The 23,044-nt window shown below is 36.8% G+C and overlaps 1 protein-coding gene across 18 annotated transcripts in view; it reads right to left on the bottom strand.

Moving 5' to 3' along the window:
• Positions 1-9,132: 9,132 nt before the first annotated feature.
• The window catches only part of LOC123517573 (calcium-dependent secretion activator-like), a 1,686,808-nt gene continuing 1,672,896 nt past the window's right edge, over positions 9,133-23,044 (bottom strand). For 14 of the 18 annotated variants that reach the window (XM_045277814.1, XM_045277824.1, XM_045277819.1 and 11 more), the window contains one exon: positions 9,134-9,831. In XM_045277814.1, coding sequence (XP_045133749.1) covers positions 9,721-9,831 — 111 coding nt within the window. In that variant the 3' untranslated portion in view covers positions 9,134-9,720. Of the gene's footprint in view, positions 9,832-23,044 lie in introns of all 18 variants that reach the window. The other 4 variants (XM_045277818.1, XM_045277829.1, XM_045277831.1 and 1 more) reach the window with 2 other exon arrangements.

Here is a 23,044-nt window from a genome sequence, read left to right as displayed (position 1 = left end):
TCTGTTTTTAATTATGGTACAAGCGGTCAACATAACCACAATTACTAAACCCATCCATAACAAACTAAGACACACAGCTGATGCCTCTTGACCTTGGTCACCTAGTGTTAGTTGGTCGAAGTTTGGTTATTGGTTATAACCTCTAGGGGGTATAAATTATTTATTATTTTGGTCGAGTTCAGAGTCCAGGAGTCCACTGTGTGTGTGTGTGTGTGTGTGTATATATATATATATATATATATATATATATATATATATATATATATATATATATATATATATATATATATATACAGTGGTACCTCTAGATATGAAAGCTTCTGTATACGAAAATTTAATTTTACGAAATGAAATGCGAAGATTTTTTTGCTTCATATTACAAAAAATTACTCAGCATACGAAAGATAAAGTGAAATTCCTGCGTGCAAAAATTTTTTAAATTCTCGCCATTTTGAAACTGAAAAAAAAAATACATAAATAAATACCGTATTTTACGGCTTGCAAGACGCTGCATCTTGGAAGACGCATCCTAATAATTAAAATAAATTTCTAAGAAAAAAAGTCATTCTCATACAAGAACACATTCACCATATACCCGACCACTGAACACAAAAACATCAGAAGCAAGGAGTCTGCAAGACACTATTGTTTCAGCACTCATTACAAATTTGCTGGAGCACTCACCACAAATTTAAAACTATGTAAATAAAAACACCATAGGTAAATACATATACAGTGAAACAGTCCATCTCTTCTTGTATTGGTGGCGGGTGACGGCATGCATTGGACCTGTTGTTTACATTACGGAATCACTTGTCTGATCGCCGAAACCGAACGCGTCAGTGCTGCAGTTCGTATTTATTTTATTTTGCAATCATGCTTCACAGGCTTTATCATTGTGAAAATAATTCACAAGTGGAGTTTTGACTCTTGCTTGAATGAGTAAGCCATTTGGATGTTCTATTAATAAAAGTATAAAGGCACCTGGCATGTAATTCACCTCGGTTGCCTGTTGGTCACCCAGCCATTACGGAACGAGCTCAGAGCTCATAGACCGATCTTCGGTTCAGGGTTGCCAATTTTGGTACTAACGTACCATATTTGGTACTTTTTAACTCAAAAGTACGTTTGGTACGTCTTTCAATAAATTTGGTACTAAACTGTTTCCGTAGGATTGTTCGAATCTCATATTAGAAAATAAATCCCAACTGACTGACTGACTGTTTCCCATTTCCTCCTGTATGAGATATTTAATTAAATAAAATACGCATATATTGTGATAATAATAAAAAAAAAACAATATTTATGTAAATAACATTACATATTTTCGTCAGTGTAAATTATAAATATACTATATTGTCGACTGAAGTCGTTGGGTTTGAGATTCGGACACCTCTGCTGAGCCAAACCGTACGGAGTCGGACCTGACTACTAGTATCCTACACGTACCATAATTGAGAAGAGTGCGTATGAAGATCTTAACAGAGAGTGGAGAAATAATTTCATGTGAACTGCCAGCTCTAAGTGTAGCATCTGAGGAGCCTGAAAAATTCTGGTATGCTGCTTCACTAGAAAAGTGTGGTGATGAGGCAAGATTTCCGAATATCTCTAAGCTTATGATGAACCTGATGTCTCTGCCTCATTCGTCTGCTGCCGCAGAAAGGATTTTTCCTCGTTACAAACATAAAAACAAAGAACAGATCACGACTAAAAACAGAGACTCTGAATGGATTGATACGTAGCAAATGTATGCTTCAGGACTACAGTTGCAAAACATGGCATCCTTCTCAGGTTCTTCTATCTAAAATGAGCCGAAAGTGGACTCCACAGGAAAACACAAGAGGGACGAGGATTTACATCTTTAGTCAAGGTAAGAAAATTTGTTTCTTATTATACGTTATATATATATATATATATATATATATATATATATATATATATATATATATATATATATATATATATATATATACATTTGGTACGTTTTGTTCAGATTTGGTACGTTTTGATGCTCCGATTTGGTACTATCCGCAAAATCAGGTTGGCAACCCTGCTTCGGTTAGGACTGAGACCACAACACACTCCACACACCGGGAAAGCGAGGCCACAACCCCTCGAGTTACATCCCGTACCTATTTACTGCTAGGTGAACAGGGGCCACACATTAAGAGGCTTGCCCATTTGCCTCGCCGCCTCCGGGACTCGAACTCGGACCGTCTCGAGTGTGAGTCGAGCGTGCTAACCACTACACAACGCGATGTGTGTGCGTTCAAGTGCATGTACGTACATGTGTGTTGCTATGAGACGAGGGAGCGGGCCATTTTCTCCACATACCAAGTAGGATGCAGGAAGGATTATGGTATTGGAAATATTTGTAACAGGTAATAATAATAATAATTTTAAGTTTCATAAAGTTAAGTTTCCTGCCATTTTCTATATTTTCTGCCGTTTGCCCTCCTCTGCCGTTATTTTCGCTTTCGGACATCGCCTCACTTGAAAGACAAGGTTCCATATTTTCGTATCATTTTCGTATTATTATTTTTAATTTATTATTGCATTATGTTCTATTATCTACTTCATTTACAGGTATTAACGGTTAGGTTAGGTATATTGAATGATTCATATGTATTTGGCTCTTATTTCATTCTGGTTTTACCCTTATTATAAAATTTAATGTGTTTTTGTAGAGCCTGGAACGAACTAGGCGATTTACATATAAAACGCGACTCATTATACGAAAAAATTATAAGAAAGCCACTCCGGAACGAATTAATTTCGCATCTCGAGATACCACTGTATATGGTAATGTGGGTAAATACCAACCGAAGGAAAACACAGACCAAATGCTCTGGTACGATAAGTATTGTAAATTTCTTTCAAGGTAACAATATATAATAGGTCATACTTACTGGTAATTCACATAGAATGACTCAAGTCAGGAAGAATTTGCCTAAGTGATCATGCACCATGCATTATACATGTACCAAAACAAACATGCTTGGTTACTCGCCGAACCCGGTGACACGGGCAAGCTTCACTTCGACATCACACTGTAAAGAACTTCCTTACAGTGTGATGTCATTATTCCTTGAGGTAAGAAACACTTTCATACAATTAAAATGGCACCTATCTTTTTCATTATGAATAGAGAAATATATTTCCACACTTTCTTTTGTTTCAGAAATGTAATGAATGTTTCAGATAAAATACGTTTTAGAAAATAAGGTTGGTATGTCTGCTTTGACACATCCTTTGGAAATATACTAAAATACTACATTAGAATAATGTATATATTGTGATCTATGATGATCTCAATGCACGCGCAAGTCTTCAAATGTTAGGTGAAATCCTTCGCTTCACATTCAGAGCTTATAACCGTTCATTTACCTTTTTTTTTTTTTTTTTTTTTTTCCTTTCCATTTCAACGTCTACCAAATCTGGGTTCGTCTTATGACCCCATACGTCTTATGAGCCATCAAAATACAGTGTTTATATATATATATATATATATATATATATATATATATATATATATATATATATATATATATATACAGTCAACTCGATTAGCATAAAGGTTACGTTCCTGGAGACGTCACATTATTCAAAATCGCATTATTAAAAAAAAAAAAATTCTCCACAGAAAACAACTGTAACAAGAATGTTACATTCCTAGCCACTGGGAAAATCTGCCTATTTCGGGGATGTTGTTACTTAAACCTTAAAAATAATATTTATACATCACTATGTCATGGAAACAATAAAACACATTCTCACCTGCACATCTTTCTTGTCCGGGAAATAGAAAGTTATTAATTCAATGGTATTTGTCATATGATTTTTATATGCCACGAACATTATCACATATTCATACATATGCACGTTTAACAAAATGAACCATGAGTATAATTGGGTGGTGTTTGATAGCAGTGTTTGTTTACCATCACCTCAGCTGATTGAGCCACACAGTCCAAACCAAATACACTGCTTCCACCACAGAAAACAAGGAAAATTTTAAAAAGAGAACTAACCCTATTACTGCTGCAGTGTGAGTAATTAATAGGCTTGCTGAACCAGGAAAAAGTGCTTCTAAATAAAAACACAGATGGCTGTATAGCTATGGGAAGAGGACAGTCCACCAGCTATCTTCATAAATGGGTACTTATCAGATGATAAAGACGCAACTGATCATAAGCTAAGTAGAATTCTGATAAAAAAAAAAAAAAAAATTTGGGAGATGGAGATGCTGACGGCAGCAATGTTGTTGTTCCTGGGTTTGGTTCCAATCACAATTTTTGTAAAGTAGGCTATTTGAATGATAACCTATATATTTTCATGTTTCTAAAATCAATTAATTAACACAAAAATAATAACAGGTATTTAGACAATTTGTGCAAAGGTAATGACAAAGCCATGGGTCTTGGTTGACCTTCGCGACGAAGGTAAATCTTGACCAAAGATTCTAGGAGGATATACTGGTTCAATGGCAGGGCTGGAGGAATCAATTAGGGATTGGAGCTAGCAAGATATGGTGAGTGGGTCGCAGGCTGCAAGGGAGAGAAGGATGGGGAGGTCCATCAGCAGGGCTGGACGAGTGTTGTTAAAAGATTCAAACAGTCAGTCAGTCATAAAAAGGAATGCAAGTCACAGCAACCATCACCCACTTCCACCTGGGCCACACCACACTTGGTGCTCATTTGTACTGCCTATGTCTCTCTTCTGATCCCTTCTGCCCTTGTACAACTACCCCTGAGACCATCAAACATTTCCTGCTCCACTGCCCACACTTCCACTCCCACCACACTGCACTACGCTCCCGGCTCTCCGTCCTGGCAATCACAACACTCCACTTGCCCACCCTCATAGCGGTTTCAGGCGTCCACCCCTCCCGGCAACCTGCTGTCCTTCACCCAACCAGTGCCTTCTTGAGGAAGTCCAGCCAACTACTACGCCTGTGATACCCACACAGGACTAATCCAGGGTTCATAAAGATACATAAAACTTTGCGGCCTTAACACCAATAACAACAAAGCAAGCCACAGCATTTGTTGCCTTTGAGGCAAAAGCATGAAAATGCATATATATATATATATATATATATATATATATATATATATATATATATATATATATATATATATATATATATATATATATATTTAAACATGTTTTAACTGCCTTATAAGTTCATAACCACGAGAGAATAGAGGCAAAAAAATAGGGGGATGGGGGGGAGCATAGAAGAAATCTTTACAAGTTACTCCTGAAAACGTTTTCTATGAAAGTGTTCACTACCAACAGATGGCAGCATCGCCCCTGTAGTGCAAACTTTAACCAGCACCACAACTAACTTCTTGTATATTCTTTGATCCTGACTGATCGTTGCCTTCCTGAGCTGCGGGAAGGCAACATTCACTCTTGAGAATACCGATTTCTCCCAGATGGTTATCCTTCAACTAACGAAAGTGGGTGGTATTGTTTAAGAATCCGATGGAGAGCATCGCAGGTGGTTTGCCAAAGAAGCAGGATGGCTGTGCATGACATATATATATATATATATATATATATATATATATATATATATATATATATATATATATATATATATATATATATATATATATATATATATATATATATATATATATATATATATATATATATATATATATATATATATATATATATATATATATATATATATATATATATATATATATATATATATATATATATATATATATATATATATATATATATATATATATATATATATATATATATATATATATATATATATATATATATATATATATATATATATATATATATATATATATATATATATATATATATATATATATATATATATATATATATATATATATATATATATATATATATATATATATATATATATATATATATACACACACACACACACACACACACACACACACACACACACACACACACACACACACACACACACACACACACACACACACACACACACACACACACACACACACACACACACACACACACACACACACACACACACACACACACACACACACACACACACACACACACACACACACACACACACACACACACACACACACACACACACACACACACACACACACACACACACACACACACACACACACACACACACACACACACACACACACACACACACACACACACACACACTTATATAAACACACACACACACACACACACACACACACACACACACACACATATATATATATATATATATATATATATATATATATATATATATATATATATATATATATATATACATTGATGGAGGTGGAACTCAGGATAGCATATATTTTATTTCTCCAACGTTTCGCCCATAGGGCTTCGTCAGAGAGAATGACAGGCCTGTAGGCCTGGAGAAATAAAATACTCCTGCTACTCCTGAGTTTCTTTCCACCACCCACCAACCCACCTGTTCTATATATATATATATATATATATATATATATATATATATATATATATATATATATATATATATATATATATATATATATATATATATATATATATATATATATATATATTTTTTTTTTTTTTAACCCATGTAGTATGTTGGGTACCAGCCCAGAACCTATCCCCCTATTTCCATTATTTCCTATGGAAAATTACGTCATATCAGAGCCACATATACATCACATGTGAGATAATGATATGGCACTGAGTGATAGTGAATTATAATGAAATACAGCGGTATTTCATTAGTAATTCACTATCACCAGTGCCATGGAGTCAAGGTTATCTCGTGGCATGAGCATATATGAATACTAAGATATGATATCCATTATAGCAGGCAATAGAGGAGTGGAAACAAATATCATGGGAAAGACAACACGCAGGCTAAAAGGGTCACAAGAAGAAGAAGAATGAGTGTCATGAGTCTCTCGCTTCGTCTGTGGCTCATCTCATCTCTGCTTTATTTTTTGGTATTCCATGTAAGATTTCACTTGATGCATTACAAAACAATCCTTTAGGGGGGCCAAGGTTTGTAAAAAGCTAAGAGAAATGTTGTTTTGTGAACATAAATGCATATATAAGACAGTAACCTCAGAGCAACCTGATAGCAACCTTGTCACCGTCCCTCCAAGCGTTCACGGATGCCATTTCGCTGCAAGAGGTTGCTCTGACGTTGTTAAAGAATCTTGGATCCTGCTCCAGGAGCGCTAGAGACAAAGGCTGGGAGCCAACCAATCACAGCGAAGCTGCCGCGTTCGGTCCCTCACCCGGCAAATTCAAACCCAGAAAATTCGCTAAAACGGATGTGGTTGTACGTTATGCGGACTTTTGGTCTAACTTTATATAGTACGTTAAACCGAAAATTCGTTAAACGAAGGTTCGTTAAGTGGAGTATTACTGTGTGTGTGTATATATATATATATATATATATATATATATATATATATATATATATATATATATATATATATATATATATATTTGGGCAGGAGGCTTTCTTTGAGATCAGCATTGCATACTTTCTTGTGTATAGATTCTCTCTTTTTCAGAAGTACCTCACTGTCTTTCTTTATTTGTGTGGTGATGAGTTCACCGTAGTTTTTATTTGCCAAAATGAGGATTCAGTGGGGCATGCATTTCTCACATATAGTGAAGCAAAATCTGGGTATGAGTGGGAATTGCATGCGACACTGTGTTCTCTTATGTCAGATGAAGTTACAAAGAAAAAGTTCATGCCGAGGAAAGTGCTATTTCAATAGTAGTTCACTATCACTCAGTACCATGGAGTCAAGATGATTCTCTTGGCATGATCGTATATGAATACAAAGATATGATATCAATTATAGCAGGAAATAGAGGAGCGGAAACACATATATTGCGGTGAAAGCAACACACAAGCTTAAGGGGTCACAAGAAGAAGAAGCAGTTGATGCCAATCGGCGATGGACAAATGTGGCGCCTTCTCCTCATCTCTTGTTATGTTTTCAGTGTTCGATGCAAAATTTGACCTAGTGATGTATTAATTTTTTTTTTCTTTAAGGATCGAGTAACAAAATCTCCCAAAATAAACAGATTTTCCCAGTGGCCAGGATCATAATGCCCCCATTAACATTGTTTTCTATGGGAAAATTATGTTTGAATAACATGACATCTCCAGAAACATAACTCTCGCATTAATCGAGAATTTACTGTATATATATATATATATATATATATATATATATATATATATATATATATATATATATATTCATATGTAGATAGATAGATAGATTGATAGATAGATAGATAGATAATAGATAGATATTTGTGAACCAAAACCATTTTTCCCATATGAATCAATGTAAAATAGATTAATTCATCCCTGGAAGGCCTCGGTCTGAGAAAGTGACTGCGATTCCCGCAGAACATATCCTATATAAAACAGTTTTGTATACCTCTCAGCTGGAATAAGTAAAGGATCATCACTGCTATAGTAACAGCATCTAACTGACAGGAAGACGGCACAAGATGTTTGTCATGCATCACTAACTGTGCTGAAAGTGAAGTGCCTCTGTGCTGCAATGAGCTGTGCTGACAATATGGAGTCCCAAACAAACATCTTGTGATGCCTGAGATTTGCCACACCAGCAAAGCATCTTGACATAGTGTTATTCTAAATAATTCACATAATTCTAAAAAATTACTAGTTTTTAATCTTATGCTATTTCAAAATTGTATAATCTGAACACGCATAAATTGAGATGTACCTGTATATATGTGTGTGTGTGTGTGTGTGTGTGTGTGTGTGTGTGTGTGTATATATATATATATATATATATATATATATATATATATATATATATATATATATATATATATATATATATATATATACTTAGTAATTTCCTAAGCAAGGAAAACTATCATTATCAATGACCAATCAATTATATGTTATTTGACATGTCAAGACTTAAGGGAGACCATATTCATGTATATATATATATATATATATATATATATATATATATATATATATATATATATATATATATATATATATATATATTGGATCTATATTATCATTTTACTCAGAATTTATTGTTATGCTATACATAAAAAAAAAATCATGCAATATAAAGTTAGTAGTAATATTGAAACAAAACCTAAAAATTTCTTTAGTTGTGATCCTCAGAATATTTTTTTTTCATGCACCATTTTTATGGAAGCTCTATCAAAGCCTGCAAATTTCTTGGTTTTCTCAACTTCGATATAACTGCTATTAATGCAGCACAATATTGGATTTTGAAAAATTCTTCATGCTCTGTACAGGGTAGGAGCTGTGTATTGTTGAAACTGCTGCCAGTAATTTCAAGAAGATTGTTTTACTATATATAAAATAGAAACTTTTGATAGCTGACCTTCATTATTTGCAGGTAGTAAAATGATAAAATTAAACTTAATGCATAAACCACTTTTATTCCTGATGGTTCTATAATGAAAAACATACTGAAATCATAAAACTTATTCTTTCTATATGAGAGGTGCCACATCATTTTTAATGTTGGGTAATTAATTCTGAACTAAAAATCCCTTAAAAGCCTTTATCAGGAGAAAAGAAATAGCTGCAATGATTGTATAGTCAATCAGCAAGAAGAATTATAACATCCTGACATTTCTCTTTCCCCTACAGATGAAGTGCTTTTCTTAGAAGAACCCTCCACCTCCAAATTTACCAGTAATTCCTCCAATTCCTTTGCTCAGGCCACCAAATACATTTCCGACTTTTCCAGCAACATTTCCTGCCACATTTGATACCTGAAATAGAAATAAAGTTATAAGATGAAAACTATAACACATAGTTATATGAAATTTTAATAAATTAAATTTTTTACTTAAGAGTGTGTGTGTATTTACCTATTTGTATTTACCTATTTGTGTATTACAGGGTCCAAGCTAAGCTCTCTGTGACCTGTCTCCTTGTCCATTCCTGTCATATCTCTCTATCATCTGATTGACACACACCGCGTCAACGACATCACAGCTCAGTTTATTCCACTTATCAATGCTACGATGCGGGAAACTGTATTTTCTCACGTCATTTAGACAGATGTCCTTTATTAGCTTTTTTCCATGTCCTCGGAGATGATTACTTGTGGTCACCTTTATCAACTCTCTGTCCAATATGTCAATCTTGTTCAGCAATTTATACATAGTTATCATGTCTCCTCTTGTTCTTCTCTCTTCTAATGTGGTCAGCCCCAGCTTCCTCAGTCTTTCCTCATAGTCTAACTCCCTGAGTCCTGGTACCATCCTTGTTGCCAGCCTCTGTACCCTTTCCACCTTCTTCACATTTTTCTTCATATGCGGTGACCAGACACATGCTGCATATTCTAACTGGGGTCTTATTAAGGTACATAATATCTTCTTCATCATTCCTTCATCTAGGTAGTGGAATGCAAGGCCAATATTTTGAAGCATGTTGTATGTTTTCCAAAAAATCTTGTTAATGTGTTTCTCCGGTGACAAGGTGTTTTGCAGTTACTCCTAAGTCTTTCTCCTCATTGGTCTCTTTAATTTTCTCATCACCCAGCCTGTAATCCCTGTTTGGTCTGTATCTACTTCTTCCCATTTTCATAACATGGGTCTTGTCTATATTAAATTCCATCTGCCACTCCTTACTTCACTCATATATTTTATCAAGATCTTCCTGTAACTTGTTACAATCTTCCACATTCTTTACTCTCCTCATAATTTTAGTATCGTCCGCAAACATGTTCATGTAACTGTCAATTCCTACTGGCATATCATTAACATAAATAAAAAACGTGATGGAACCCAGCACTGACCCTTGTGGAACTCCACTGGTTACCTTCTTCCACTCAGACTTCCTTCCTCTCACCACTGTTCTCATTTCTCTTCCCATTAAGTAATTTTCCATCCATTTTGCTAGTTTATCATTTACTCCTCCAATCATCTTTAGTTTCCACATCAGTCTATTGTCTCCTTTGTAAACTCTTTGCAAAAGTTGTCGTTCAAAATTTCAGCTATATCTCCAGCATCTTCATATACTTCTTCCCCTTTTTTACCTTTTCTATTGCCTCCCTTTTATTTAGTTTTCCATTTATGAATTTGTAAAACATTTTTGGGTCACTATCACAGTTTTCCATCACCCTCTGTTCATATTCCTTCTGTGCTGTTCTCCTTACTTCAACATATCTATTCCTTGCTGTTTTGTAGACTTCCCTTGATAATACATCACTGTTTTTCTTAAGTTTCTTCCATGCCTTTTCTTTGTTCTTTTTTGCTTCTTCACAATTTCTATTAAACCACTGTTTATTATTTAAAGTCCTCTTTCTGTAATATGGCACAAACTTTTCACAGCAGAGTTATACAAATCCATAAATTTATCGTATTTCAATTGCATATCCCTTTCCTGGTATACCATGGACCAGTCAATTTCATTAAAGAACTCCCTTATATGGTTATAATTTGCCCTAGTATAATTTAATTTTTCCTCCCTGTTCCACAATCTTATTCGTGCTTAATTCCGTATCCAGCTCAAAGCTTAGGACATCATGATCACTTTTCCCCAAGGGACATTCATGTTCAATTTCCTCTTTTAGAGAGATTCCCCTGGTAAATACCAAATCCAACCTTGCTGCAACATCTTGTCCCCTGCACCTTGTTGGTGATCTCACACACTGTGTCATCAAGTTATTTGTTGCTACCTTTAACAATTCTTCTGCCCACTCACCACCGTTCACCGCTTCGTAGTCTTCCCACACTATTTCTTTGCAATTAAAGTCTCCAACTATCATCACTCTATCCTTTCTGATGAGTTCTTGCTTCATTCTGTCTAGAGTATTTCTCATCACCATTTGGTACTGTTCATATTCCCAAGCACTGGTTCTGGGTGGTATGTTCCTCTTGCCATCTGTTATAAGCATACTTATCACTTCCTCATTTCTCTTACTATAGTTCACCTCCTTCACTCATAGATCTTCCTTAGTAAGAACCATTATACCACCACCTCCTTTATTTTTTCTGTCATTTCTCCATACTTTGTAGTTTTACAACAAACCAGTCTAGGTTTATTTCGGGCCTTAGCTTTGTTTCCACTACACACATATGTCCGGTTCATTATTTCTTAGGTAATCCATACATTCTAGCCTCTTAGACAGAAATCCATCTATGTTCGTGTAAGTCACTTTTATTCCATTCCTAGTCTCATTCTTCCATGTAATGCCTATTCCGTCTGTTTTATCCACCACTTCTTTAGCCTCCCATTTCTCATCCTCCAAAAAAACTTAGTCTTTTCCTCCTCTGTTCTTTCGTCATTCCTCTCCTTCACTTCAGTTACAAGCTCCTTCATTTTCATTTGCTCATCTTGTGACATATTTCTTCTTATGTAAATTGTTTTGGTTTCCTCAGAGTCCTTAAGTTTCCAAGCCCTCCTCAACAAGGCCTCCGCTGCCACCTGAGACTTTAATTTCAATTTTAATGGTCTATTCTTGCCTTCCTCAAAAGCTCCCAATCTCACACTTTCTTCTACCTCAGCATATAGGTCCTCTTCTTCCACAGACATCTTGTTCAGTAAAGACTTAATCCTGTCATTTTCCTTATCCCTCCTGTCCTGCCAGTTCCTGTTAGTTTCCTCCCTCAATCCTATTATGATCACACATTTTATCTTTTCAGCAATATCTCTCACCACATACTCATTTTCCTTTAGTGCCTTTACCATTTCCCTCTGCGTAATTCCTTTATTTTCATCCTGGTATCAATTAGATTAAGGCATTCCTCCTTCCTCAAGTCCCCTTCGGATATTTTTATCTCCATTTCCATGAGTTTAGCCTTCATCTCTTTACATTGTTTCCTTAGTTGTTGGTTTTCCTTCTCCATCTCTACTTTTTCCTTCAATAGCTCTTTATTCGCTAACGTTAACAAATAGATATCTTTTTTGAACGAATCATTCTCGGCTAGAACTCTATCCAGTTTTTCTTCTATGGACAAAATGTTTAGGAACTTACTTTCCAGTGCCTGGATTCTTGCATCCATATCTAGTTTCTCCAGTCCTTTTGGCATAGTTATAAAGCCTTCAAAGCCTCTGCCTTGTCTAGACACCATTTTTGTTATCGTCAGCTGATTATGGCCAAAACAATTACCGCCCACACTCTCCTCTCAGGGACCACTCTCCATATCCCTCACTTTCAACACTAAGCGACAGTAGGACATTAACAGGACACTAACTTAGAGTTACCCAGGTCTTGTAACACCATAGGTATTTTCCTTCTTCCGTCCGCAGCGGAGACGAGCCATCCTCTCTCAGCAGCGTGTGTGTGTGTGTGTGTGTGTGTGTGTGTGTGTGTGTGTGTGTGTGTATTTACCTAATTGTATTTACCTAATTGTAACATACGGGAAAAGAGCTATGCTCGTGTTGTCCCGTCTCCATATCTATTAATGTCCAGCTTTTCTTAAAATCATGAATATTCCTTGCGTTGACCACTTCCACGTCTAAACTATTCCATGCTTCCACCCTTCTATGAGGAAGCTATATTTTTCACATCTCTCCTATAAGTGGCCATTTTAGTTTTTCCCATGCCCTCTCGACATTCTTCCATTCCACATACACAGATCTTCCCTATCCATTTTTCCATGCCAATCATCACTCTGTATATTGCTATCAGGTCTCCCCTTTCTCTTCTGTTTTCCAGGGTTGGAAGTTGCATTCTTTTCAGTCTGTCTTCATAAGTCAAATCTCTTAAGTCAGGCACCATTTTGTTGCAGCCCTCTGTACTTTCTCTAGTTTCCTTATGTGTTTCTTTAAGTTCGGAGCCCACTGTATTGTTGCATATTCAAGCCTCGGTCTTATCATTGCAGTAATTATTTTCTTCATCATTTCTTCATCTAGATATACGAACGCCACTCTTATGTTCCTCAATAAGTTCAATACTTCTCCAATTATTTTGTTTATATGTCTCTCTGGCGATAGGTCATTGGTAATTGTCACCCCAAGGTCTTTTTCTTCATGACTGGTTTTATGTCTTCATTTCCTATCTTGTACATACTCCTGATTCTTCTTTCACTCTTGCCAAACTCTATTTTCTTGCATTTTGTCGTGTTGAACTCCATTTGCCATGTACAGCTCCATTTCCATATTCTGTCCAAGTCTTCCTGGAGTAGTTCGCAATCTTTGTCACATCTCACTTTTCTTAACAATTTTGCATCGTCTGCAAATAGGCTCACATAACTGGACACCCCATCCACCATGTCATTTATGTAGACTGCGAACATTACTGGTGCCAACACTGATCCCTGTGGAACTCCACTCTCCACCAATCCCCATTCTGATGGTCTGTCCTTAATTATTGTTCTCATTTCTCTTCCTACCAAAAGTCTTCCATCCATTTTAGTAAACTGCCATGCACTCCTCCTACCATTTCAAGTTTCCAGATCAGTCTCTGGTGTGGTACCTTATCAAAGGCCTTTTTAAATCCAGATATATTCCATCAGCCCAACCATCTCTTTCCTGTATTACATCTATCACCCTCGAATAGTAACATATCAGGTTTGTCGTGCATGAACGCCCTTTTCTAAAACCAAATTGACACTCACAAAGTATGTCATTTTTCTCCAAGAAGTCTGTCCATCTAGTCTTCACCACCCTCTCACACATCTTAGCTACCACACTTGTAAGTGACACTGGTCTATAGTTCAATGGGTCTCTCTTGTTACCTGATTTATAGATTGGGACAATGTTAGCTCTTTTCCAGTCTTGGGGCACTACACCTTCCCTTAATGAGGCATCAATTACTTCACAAACTTTTTCTGCCAATTGCTCCCTGCATTCTCTTAAAATCCATCCTGATACCCCATCAGGTCCCACAGCTTTTCTCACTTCTAAACTCCCCATCATGTTCTTGATCTCCTCCACCGTTACTTGAAACTCCTTCATAATCCCTTTCTGTTCCATTACCAGTGGTTTGTCAAAAGCAGTCTCCTTTGTGAATACCTTCCGAAAGCATCCATTCATAGCCTCTGCCATTTCCTGGGATCTTCACTGTATACTCCATTTACTTCTAAACTTTCAATACTTTCTCTATTTTTGATGTTGTTGTTCACATGTCTGTAAAAAAGCCTTGGTTGGTCTTTACATTTATCAATTATATCCTTTTCTTGTTTCTTTCTTTCTTCTCTTCTAATCAACACATATTCATTTCTTGCTCTTTTGTAACTTTCCCACTGCTTAATCCGTCTTTTCCTTCTCCACCTCTTCCATGCATCCTCTTTTCTTGTTCTAGCCTTTTCACATCTATCGTTAAACCAGTCCTGCTTTCCAACTTCTCTATGTTGTCTTATTGGTACAAATTTTTCTCACCTTCTTTGTATATTTTATAAATTCCTTCCACTTTTCATTTGCTCCTTAGCACTCTTGAATTTCATCCAATTTGTCTCTTGAAAGAATTTCTTTAGGTTTCCAAAATCTGTCTTGGCATAATTCCATCTTCCCACTTTATATTCTTCATTTCTTCTAGATTTCTCTTCGTCTATCACCTTGAACTCCAAAACTGCATGATCACTCTTTGCTAAAGGGCACTCCACCCTCATCTCCTCAATGACCATTGGCTCTGTACTAAAGACCAAGTCCAGTCTTGACGATGCTCCCTCTCCTCCAAACCTAGTATCTTCTTTGACCCACTGAGTTAACACATTTTCCATTGCCAGTGTCAATAGTGTATTTCCCCATGTTGTCTCTGATCCTTCCATTGACCAGTCCTCCCAACACACCTCTTTACAATTAAAATCTCCCATCATTATAGTTCGTTCACAGCCACCCAACATTTCTTCCAGACATGTTCCTGTATCACTTATCATTTCTTCATATTCCTGTACTGACCATGCATTTGTCTTAGGTGGTACGTACACCACTATGTAGTGCCTCTTTTTCCTTCATTAGTTTCTGCTCTGATCTTTAGCACTTCTGCCTTTCCCATACCTTTTTCACTTGATCCACCTTTATATCTTTTTAACCAGCAACATCACTCCTCCTCCCATCTTACCTACTCTATTTCTTTTCCAAACGTTATATTTCCTTCTCCAACCTTCATCAGGTCTTCTCCTCTCTCAGTTTTGTTTCAGTAAGACCCACAATATCTGGGTTCTTGTCCCTCAAGTAATCGTTGAGTTCTAAAATCCCGATATCACTCCATTTATGTTGGAATACATTACATTTCGCTCATATGTAAGTTTCTTTAGTCCTTTCTTGCTGTACTTTTCTGGGTTATGAACCACTTCCTCAGTCTCATATCCAAGATTCTCCAGAAAAACTCTTTCTTCTCTCTTCTGTCCTCTCTTCATTTTTTCAAAGCCTCCTTTCTCAACTCATTTAACATTTCTCTTTCCTTTTCACCGAGATCTCTTCTCAACCAAATCTTCCTTGTTGTTTCCTGCTGGGCTAGCCTCCATGACTTCTCCACCAATTCATCTACATCCTTTTGTGACTTAAGTTTGATTCTTATTGGCCTCATACCTTCTCTTGTGAACTTTCCAATTCTATGGAAGTCCTCTATTTCTTGTACTAGGTCTTTTCCTCCTCTTGCACCACATTAATGATATTATTTATCACCTTTTTATGTTTTCTCTCTCTCCATTTTACTCGGTGTCTTATCCTCCTCCACACCAAATATCACCACACATCTCTTTTTGTCTACAGTTTCCCTCACCAATGTCTCATTTGACTTAATAACCTTCACCACTTTCTCAGCTATCTTCTCTTCTATGATCTGTTGATCTATAATTTCAGCAAGGCCCAAAGTTTTCTCCCCTGACTCTTTGATTTCCTTTTCCAGACTTGCAACTTTGTAATTTACCTCCTTTCTTTCCACTTCCTGACTTTTTTTCCATTCAGCCTGCTTCTCCATCACTTTTCCTAGAGATTCTCCACATTTTCGCAATTCACTTTAATTAGCTTAACTTCCTCTTTCAGTGCTGCATTTTCCTTCTTCATATCGGCACAGTCTCTTTTACATTGTCATAACTCGTTTCCAGGCCTCATACTTTTCAAACAGTTTTCAATTTTACCTTCTAACTCCAGAATTTTCTTCACATAAGCGCTCTTCTCCATTATTCCTTGAAACCCTGTGAAGTCTGATTCCTCTTTCGAGTTCACGGCCGCCATGATGGCTGCAGGCTACAGTAAACAAACCAGCTGATGGCTCAAACGCAGGCTACAGTTTATATTTACCTTCACTGGACATTATTTTGCTAATCAACAGTTAACATGACTATATGGAGACGGGACAAACATTACCAGCTCCTTTCCCACCTTGGTTACTCTTAGGTAACTGTAGAATTATAGATGATTGCTCTGGAGCTCAGCGACCACCTCCTGTCCATCGACTCATGTGTGTGTGTGTGTGTGTGTGTGTGTAAATATATTCAACATTTCAGATATTGATTATTTTTTTACTATAAATCTAGCTTATTGAAAAATAATGTTATTTACTTTCTTTGATTTGTGATTTTCCATCTTTTCATTTGAAGGACTCAGAAACCAGTCACTTTCTTTTTTTCTCTTGTATGATATCTATTATTTACATTATCATTAACATCCACTTAGAAGCTCTGTATTTTTGGGTTTTCAACCACTCTTCCTCCCCTCTTAACTAATACCCTTTCAACTTTTAGCTGTCTTTAGATATTTTTTCTCTTTAGATGACAATCCAGTAGAATTATCATCATTACAGCAAACCATGCTTGACTTGGACCCAGATAAGCTGAATACTGAATAAGTCAGAAACTTTCAACATTTTTTTTTTTTTTTTCACATTCTATACTGAGTGCACCAGTAGGCATTTTTCTTCCCTTCGATTGAGTATTTTTAAGCCACTAGGTTTATATACTGACTAAAATATTATTAATAGCTCTTAGATCGTCCATGTCATTTGAAAAGTTGCCCAAGCCATTAGATACATAATTTGTGTCTACACAGCTGACTTACAACCATGAGGTAGTGTCCACCTCAACTTTCACTCACATAAGAGTATGTTTTCAATACATGAGTGTGTGTCTGTTTGTGTGTGTGTCTGTGTGTGTGTGTATTCACCTAGTTGTAATTTTACAGGGCCTGGGTATCATACTCGTGTGGCCCCGTCTCCATATCCACACACATCCAACTTTCCTTTAAAACTATGCACACTCCTTGCTGACACCACCTCCTCACTCAAACCATTCCACACCTCCACACATCTTTGTGGGAAATTATATTTTTCACATCCTTCAAGCATATTCCTTGGCTATCTTTTTACTATGCGATCTTGTAGTTCTACTTAAGTTTTCCTCTCTCAACATCATTTGCTCATTATCCACTTCATCCAGTCCATTCAACAGTTTATAAACCTGTATTAAATCTCCTCTTTCTCTTCTTTGTTCCAAGGTAGGCAAATTCATTTCTTTTAATCTCTCCTCATAGGTCATTTCTGCCAATTCGGAACCATTTTTGTTGCCATTCTCTGCAATCTCCAACTTCCTTATATGCTTCTTTTTATAAGGGGACCAAACCACTCCAGCATATTCCAATCTTGGTCTAATTACCATACTAATTAATTTCTTCATCATATCTTTATCCATATAATGGAAGGCTAATCCAATATTTTTATCAAATTATACGTTTCTCCAAACATCTTATCAATATGAGCCTCAAACTGCCCATGGTCTTGTATTATCACTCCCAAATCCTTTTCCTTTTCCACCTTTTTCAACACTACATCTTCACCCATCTTATATGACCCTCTTGGCCGTCTTCCACTCTTTCCCATCTCCATCACATGACTTTTGCTCAGATTAAATTCCATTTGCCACCTCTTGCTCCACTCCCAAATCTTATCCAGGTCTGCCTGTAAAATTTCACAATCTTCTTCACTCTTCACACACCTACACAACTTCGCATCATCCGCAAACAAATTAATATAACTGTTTACTCCTCTGGCATGTCATTAATATATACCAGGAAAAGTATTGGTGCCAGCACTGAGCCTTGTGGGACTCCACTCTCCACCACCAACCAGTCCGACTTGCATCCCTTATTACCGTTCTCATCTCCCTCCATCTCAAGTAGTTTTCCATCCACTTTAACACTTTTCCTTTCAGTCCTCCATAAATCTCTACTTTCCATAACAGTCTCTGTGAGGTACCTTGTCAAAAGCTTTCTTTAAATCCAAATATACACAGTCCATCCATCCCTCTCTCCTGTATTTTGTCAACCACTCTTGAATAAAAGCTCAGTAGATTTGTTACACATGACCTCCCTTTCCTGAAGCCAAATTGATGATCCGATAATAACTTATGATCCTCCAGGAACCGTATCCAATATTTCTTTATCACCCTCTCACAAATCTTACCGACCACACTTGTTAGAGACACAGGTCTATAGTTAAGAGGCTCTTCCTTACTGCCTCCCTTATAAATGGGCACCACTTCAGCTCTCTTCCACTCTACTGGTACTTCCCTGTTTCTAATGAACACCTTATAATATCATATAATGGATCAATCAATTCTTCTCTACACTCCTTCAATAATTTTCCTGAAACTTCATCTGGTCCCATCGCTTTATCATCTTTAAGTTCCTCCAACATTTTATATAACTCCTTTTTAGGTATCTTAATGTCCTCCATGTGCACATTTCCTTGTACATTCTGTGTCTTTACAAACATTGTTTCTTCAGTAAATACTTGCTGAAACCTATTATTTAGCAATTCCGCTATATTCTTAGGGTCATCTACTATCCCTTGCTCTCCTTTTAATCTTTCAATGGACTCTCTCTTTTAAGTTTACCATTTATGAACCTGTAAAACAATTTTGGATGTTCCTTACTCTTGTCTACAATATCTTTTCAAATTTTCTTTCTTCCTCCTCCTTACCCTCACATACTCATTTCTCGCCACTCTATAATTCTCCTTATTTAGTATATTCCTGCTCTTTTCCATCTTTTCCAAGCCACATCTCTCTTTTCCTTAGCCTTAACACAAGTTGCATTAAACCAATCCTTTCTTCCTTCCTCTCTCGGTTTATACTTTGGTACAAATTTCATAACTCCTTCTTTATAATATTTCATAAAAATCTCATATTTCTTTTGCACTTCTCTGATTTGTAACATCTCCTCCCAATCTAATTTTCTGAAATAATTTTTCAAACTTTCTGTGTCCATCTTTCTATAATTCAATCTACCACTCCTGTATGTCTCGTCCTTCCTTCGCTGTGTTGTTGCTATCTGCATTTCCATAACCACATGATCACTCTTTCCCAAAGGACACTTGTATTGTATATCTCCACATAGGTACACTTCTCTTGTTAACACCAAATCCAGTCTAGCCGGTTCATCATCTCCTCTATATCTAGTATTTTCCTTCACCCTCTGTTCCATCATATTTTCCATCATTAGATTAAGAAATCTCTCTCCCCATGCTTCTTCTCCAACACCACTTACTAGATTTTCCCAATCCACCTCCTTACAATTAAAATCTACTAGTATCACCTTTCTTTTTCCAGATAATACACTTTCCAAACTCTGTAAAGTATCCTTGATCATATTGTCGTATTCCTTAATGTCCAAGAATTTGTTTTAGGAGGTACATAGGTCACCATGATTATTAATTCTTTTCCATCACTTTTTATCCTTATGCTTATCACTTCTGCGTTGTTCTTCCCATACCAAACCTTATCCACATTTATTTCTTTCTTCGTCATAATCATAACTCCTCCACCTTTACTCTCCCTATCCTTTCTCCATATATTATATTTATTATCCAAATTTATCTTTGTTTTTTCATGCAATTTTGTCTCAGTCAAACACACTATATCAGGCTTCACCACTATCATATAGTCTTGCAATTCCAATCTACTTGACAGTATCCCATCTATATTAGTATACATTACGGTCCACCCACTGCTCCCTCTAGGGGTTCCTCCGTATTCCTTCTTTCCACATACCACTTTCTGACTCTCTCTCCTATAACTCTCCAAAAAAACTTTTCTCTTTCCTCCTCAGACCGCTCATCATTTTTCCTTCTCGCCTCTTCCACCAATTCCTTATATCTTCTCCTCTCTTCCTCATTTCTAATCTTTCTCACAAACACCTCTTTGCAACCTTCTATCTCTCTTAATTTTGATGTTCTATATAGGACATCCTCCGCAGATTGTTGTGACTTCAGTACTACTTTAATCGGTCTGCTCACTCCCTCCTTATACGGACCCAGTCTATGGATCTCTTCCACTTCTTCTTGTAGGTCCTTTTTTTCATCATCATTTAGATTTTTGAACAGATCTCTTACTGTTTTCAATTCTTCCTTAATTCTCTTACGCTTATATGTTATATTTTGTTCTTTCATCCCAAATATTAACACACTCTTCTTCTTTTCTGCTATTTCCCTTATCAATGTTTCCTTATTCTTCATTACATTAACCAGTTCCTTGGACCTTTCTTTTTTGTCTTCCTTCAACTGATCTTTAATTATTTCTTGTAATCCAACCATCTCTGCTTCCCTCGACTCAGTCCATTGTGTTTTCTTCAGTTCCCATTCCCTTTCAAGCCTTTCATTCTGCTCACTAATCATTTCCTTAAAGTCATCTTTCTCCTTTACTACTCTATCCATTTTCTCCTCCAACCGTCTCTTGTATTTTTCAACCTGTGTGGAATTCACTGTTTGATCTGCTGCAGTCTCTGACGAGACAGCCAGACGTTACCCTACGGAACGAGCTCAGAGCTCATTGTTTCCGATCTTTGGATAGGCCTGAGACCAGGCACACACCACACACCGGGACAACAAGGTCACAACTCCTCGATTTACATCTCGTACCTACTCACTGCTAGGTGAACAGGGCTACGTGAAAGGAGACACACCCAAATATCTCCACCCGGCGGGGAATCGAACCCCGGTCATCTGGCTTGTGAAGCCAGCGCTCTAACCACTGAGCTACCGGGCCATGTATTTACCTAATTGTAACATACGGGAAAAGAGCTATGCTCGTACTGTCCCGTCTCTATATCTACTAATGTCCAGCTTTTTCTTAAAATCATGAATATTCCTTGCGTTGACCACTTCCACGTCTAAACTATTCCATGCTTCCACCCTTCTATGAGGAAGCTATATTTTTCACATCTCTCCTATAAGTGGCCATTTTAGTTTTTCCCATGCCCTCTCGACATTCTTTCATTCCACATACACAGATCTTCCCTATCCATTTTTTCCATGCCAATCATCACTCTGTATATTGCTATCAGGTCTCCCTTTCTCTTCTGTTTTCCAGGGTCGGAAGTTGCATTCTTTTCAGTCTGTCTTCATAAGTCAAATCTCTTAAGTCAGGCACCATTTTGTTGCAGCCCTCTGTACTTTCTCTAGTTTCCTTATGTGTTTCTTTAAGTTCGAGCCCACTGTATTGTTGCATATTCAAGCCTCGGTCTTATCATTGCAGTAATTATTTTCTTCATCATTTCTTCATCTAAATATCTGAACGCCACTCTTATGTTCCTCAATAAGTTCAATACTTCTCCAATTATTTTGTTTATATGTCTCTCTGGCGATAGGTCATTGGTAATTGTCACCCCAAGGTCTTTTCTTCATGACTGGTTTTATGTCTTCATTTCCTATCTTGTACATACTCCTGATTCTTCTTTCACTCTTGCCAAACTCTATTTTCTTGCATTTTGTCGTGTTGAACTCCATTTGCCATGTACAGCTCCATTTCCATATTCTGTCCAAGTCTTCCTGGAGTAGTTCGCAATCTTTGTCACATCTCACTTTTCTTAACAATTTTGCATCGTCTGCAAATAGGCTCACATAACTGGACACCCCATCCACCATGTCATTTATGTAGACCGCGAACATTACTGGTGCCAACACTGATCCCTGTGGAACTCCACTCTCCACCAAGCCCCATTCTGATGGTCTGTCCTTAATTATTGTTCTCATTTCTCTTCCTACCAAAAGTCTTCCATCCATTTTAGTAAACTGCCATGCACTCCTCCTACCATTTC

The sequence above is a fragment of the Portunus trituberculatus genome, chromosome 42, assembly GCF_017591435.1.
Source record: "Portunus trituberculatus isolate SZX2019 chromosome 42, ASM1759143v1, whole genome shotgun sequence".
In the NCBI taxonomy this organism is placed as follows: Eukaryota; Metazoa; Arthropoda; class Malacostraca; order Decapoda; family Portunidae; genus Portunus; species Portunus trituberculatus.
The sequence above is the reverse complement of the archived record's forward strand: the minus strand, read 5'-3'. Positions and strand labels throughout refer to the sequence as shown.